This window comes from Chaetura pelagica, unplaced genomic scaffold (assembly GCF_000747805.2).
Source record: "Chaetura pelagica isolate M959 unplaced genomic scaffold, ChaPel_1.0 scaffold344, whole genome shotgun sequence".
Lineage (NCBI taxonomy): Eukaryota > Metazoa > Chordata > Aves > Apodiformes > Apodidae > Chaetura > Chaetura pelagica.
Window position 1 is genome coordinate 932987 of NW_009953098.1, and position 3524 is coordinate 936510.

The 3524-nt window shown below is 55.6% G+C and overlaps 1 protein-coding gene across 1 annotated transcript in view; it reads left to right on the plus strand.

The window, feature by feature from the left end:
* The first annotated feature begins 1882 nt into the window (after positions 1-1882).
* ITGB1BP2 (integrin beta 1 binding protein (melusin) 2) overlaps positions 1883-3524 on the plus strand; it is a 6697-nt gene continuing 5055 nt past the window's right edge. The window contains exons 1-5 of the mRNA XM_009997065.1: positions 1883-1946; positions 2175-2224; positions 2323-2379; positions 2974-3122; positions 3267-3373. Of these exons, the coding sequence (XP_009995367.1) occupies positions 1883-1946; positions 2175-2224; positions 2323-2379; positions 2974-3122; positions 3267-3373 (427 nt within the window). The remainder of the gene's footprint in view (positions 1947-2174; positions 2225-2322; positions 2380-2973; positions 3123-3266; positions 3374-3524) is intronic.

Consider the following 3524-nt stretch of genomic DNA (forward strand, 5'->3'; position numbering starts at 1 on the left):
CTGCTGATAGCAGGGAGGTTGGAACATGATGATCTTTAAGGTCCCTTCCAACCTTGACCATTCTGTGTTTCTCTGATTCTATGTGCCCAGTAGGTTCTATCTTCTGAGCTACCTCATTCCCTGCATGGCCACCTGCCACTGCCCCTCAGGTGTTGAGGGGGCTCTGTCAGGCCACGGTCCCCCCCCAGCGACCTGCTAGTCTCTCTGCAACGAGCCTCTGTGTGTGAGGCTCCATAAACATCCTCTTGGCATTTACTCTGAAGTGTTAACCCAAGCTCCAGATTCTCACTGGCACAGGGATGGCAGCAGCTGCAGCCTTGCTGACCACTCATGGAAAAGACAAGGAGATCTGAAACCCGATAGCTCTGCTCAGCCCCCGTGACTGCAAATTCCTCTGTCACAGGGCTCTGCCTGGTTTCCCAAGTCCCAAGTGATCCCTCCTGCCTGAACAGAGGCTCTGGATACCAGCAGTGGTTTTTTTTACCCATCTTTGGGACTGGTGGGTCACTGTTGTGTCTTGAGGCACTGCAGTCCTTCAAGGGAGGAAGCAGCTTGGAGCCCCAGGGCTCATGCTGATGTCATGGTTCTCCAGTGCCCTCACATTTCCCTGGCAGTTTTTGGGTTGCATAGAATTCTATGTGGGTTAACACACAGGTATAAGGGCCTTCCCCTCCAGAGGGAATGCCTTTTTTGCTAAGGAGATGACAAGGAAAAGCCCAATGCTGCTGCTGGCCAGGGTGTCTCAAGTTGGGGGTGGCAGAACTGAGCTGGAGGTGGAGCAGCAGGGCAGCCTGAAATGAGTCCAGAGATATCTCCCTGGTCAGCTCCAGAATTTTGGTGAGGGTTAGTCCTAACTTTGGATTCTGGGGTGGCAGCAGATCCTGCAGGCTGTTGTGGGGGTATTAGCTAGGTTAAACTAACACTCTGGGGCAGGGAGGGGGTTATATCAGCCACAGCAGATGCTGTGGGTTCCCCTGCTGAGCAGACTCCCTGGGCAGCTGCTGCCTGTAGGACTTGCCCTTTGTACTGTCTGATAGTGCCAAGGGCTTATGTCAAACCTGGTTCCTGAGCAGAAACACTCCAGGTGCTGTGTTCTTTGGCAGGTCAGGGCAGCACCAAGGAAACAGCTCTCTCTGCAAACAAGAAGCAAAAATAAAGTTTGGTTTAGCTTCCTTTAGGAACTACATAAAACTCAAGAGGACTTCCTTTAGTAGAGGAAAACCCTTGGGTCCCAGAAAAGGAGCAGGGATCTCCTGGATATGCAGAGCCCACGTAGTATTTTGTGCTCTTCTGTGATGACAATGATCTTCCTGGGGACAGATTTCATCCTTGGGGTTGCACAAGACTCTGCATTGAAGGATGTCTTGGCCACAGGCATTGCTTTGGTCTGGTGCTTCTGTCCAGCAGATGGTCATGTCTTTTGGGGAGATCAGCACAGGTTTTGCCCTGGGACCCTGGAAGTCTCTTCCTTCCTTTTGCATGAAACTTTTAGCTGCTTCTATCAATGCTAAAGAAACTGAGAGCAGTTGGTCAAGACGAGTCTCAGGTTGTCTTGAGCCTGAGCACTGAGGGTGGCACTGATGTTCCTGTGCAGAGCCACCCTGCAGCACCCATCCTCTCTGCTGGGCACGGGGACAGGACAGAAATGCCTCTCAAGATAATGTGGACGCCAGGCCCCGTCAGCTGCTGAGCTGTTATGTCCATCTTTAGCCTGGTCTCCAGTTACCAGCCACCTCCTCCAGCTGCCTCTAAAGATAAGCAAAGCCACCTCCCGGTGCCTGGGCTGGAATCTGCAGGGAAGCGGAGGGGGGATCACAGGCAGGAATGAGACTGATAGGATTTTTGTGGAAGGAGTGAAGGACGCCTGGAGTCGCCCTGAGCTATGGCTCTGCTGTGCTACAACAAGGGCTGCGGGCAGAGGTTTGATCCTGAGCACAATGCCAAGGGTAAGTGGGCTCCTCTGCCTTGCGCTGGTGGATGGGAATGTGATGCCGCTTTCCCAGCCTGCAGCCTCAGCTGCCATGCCATGGCCTGAGCTGCCCAGGAGGGCTGAGCTGAGCCCACCACAGGCAGCCCGTGTGGCAGGAGCTGGCTCAGGAGCTGCAGAGTGTCACGGGTGGCTTGTGGGCAGGATTGTTCCTCCTGAAAGGTTCTGTCTGATTTTACCTTTTCAGATTCCTGTCTGTATCACCCAGGCATCCCTATCTTCCATGATGCCCTGAAGGTGAGTGGGGCAGGAGCCAGGGCTGCAGCTGCAGGGAGGGATCCTGTTCCCAGCAGGATTGCCCACCCCTGACCAGTTTGTCATCTCCTGGTGCCTAGGGCTGGTCTTGCTGCAGGAAACGCACAACAGACTTCTCTGAGTTCCTCTCTATAAAGGTGAGCAACACACCAGCCCAAATTAACCCACTGCTTCTCTGCCCTCTTCTCCTTGTCCCTGTCCTGTGCTGTCCCATCCCCATCCCGTGCCATGGCTGCCCCCTTTGCCCTGCTGGCTGGGGATTTCCTACCTGCTTCCAAGGAGCATGCAAGAAAGGGTGCTGCTCCCAAGGTGCAGGGCCAGCACTGCTGGAGAAGGGTGCTGGAAGGGGCTGAAATCTGTCGCCAGGATCCTGCAGGATGAGCACAAATGTCCCAAGTGTCAGCACAGCTGGGAATGTCTGAACAGTCCTGGGGGAGGGAAGGAGGCAGCAGGTGCCCAGGGACATGGGGGAAACACTTGTTGCCTTTCAGCTGTTAGGCTGGGGTGCAGCAGAGCTGCCATCTGCCTGCCATGGCCCTGGTGAGGCTGCCACACCGTCTTGTCCCCTGGAATCCCTGCAGACAAAGCCCCTGCCCTGGTTCAGGGTCCAAGCCCATCCCTCGCAGAACACAGAGCCACCAGCATGTGGAAATTTGCAGGGTTTGGGGGCAGGTATTGGCCATCAGGTTAGGGAGGGCAAAGCAGGCATAGGTCTTGCCTCTGCTGCTTAGGGATGCACAAAGGGGTTTCACAGCAAGGAGAAGCCTCCTGAGCCTTTCAGCCAAGAGGAGACCTCAAACAAACCAAAGGCCAAACCAGTGGAGGAGCTCATCATCCAAGGACCAAAATCAGCTGAGAAGATGCAGAAGGAAAGACCAAGGTGAGACCAGCTCAGCCACCAGCTCATCCCTGCTGTGCTGCTTCTGCCCGTGTCCTGCCCTGCTGCCTCCTCAGGAGAGGCAACGACACTCACATGGCAAAAAGAAAAACCCCTCTCTTGGCTTTTGCTGCTGCTGTTTCCCAGCTCTGACGAGCCGAGACGACCGCTGCCAATTAAAGTATCCAGGTCTCTGGAGCAGGCACTGGAGAAACTGAACTTGTCCTCCAAGGAGGAGACACCTGCAGGCACAGGTAGAGACGGGCTGAGGGGAGACCGGTGGGGCTGCACGGGGCAAGTGCAGTGCGGGGTTTTGCGGGGCAGGTCCCGCGCAGGAGGGCAGGAGGCACCGGGAGCTCAGCCAGCACCGAGCTGGGGAGCCGGGGGGGCTGCAGGGAGGGTCTG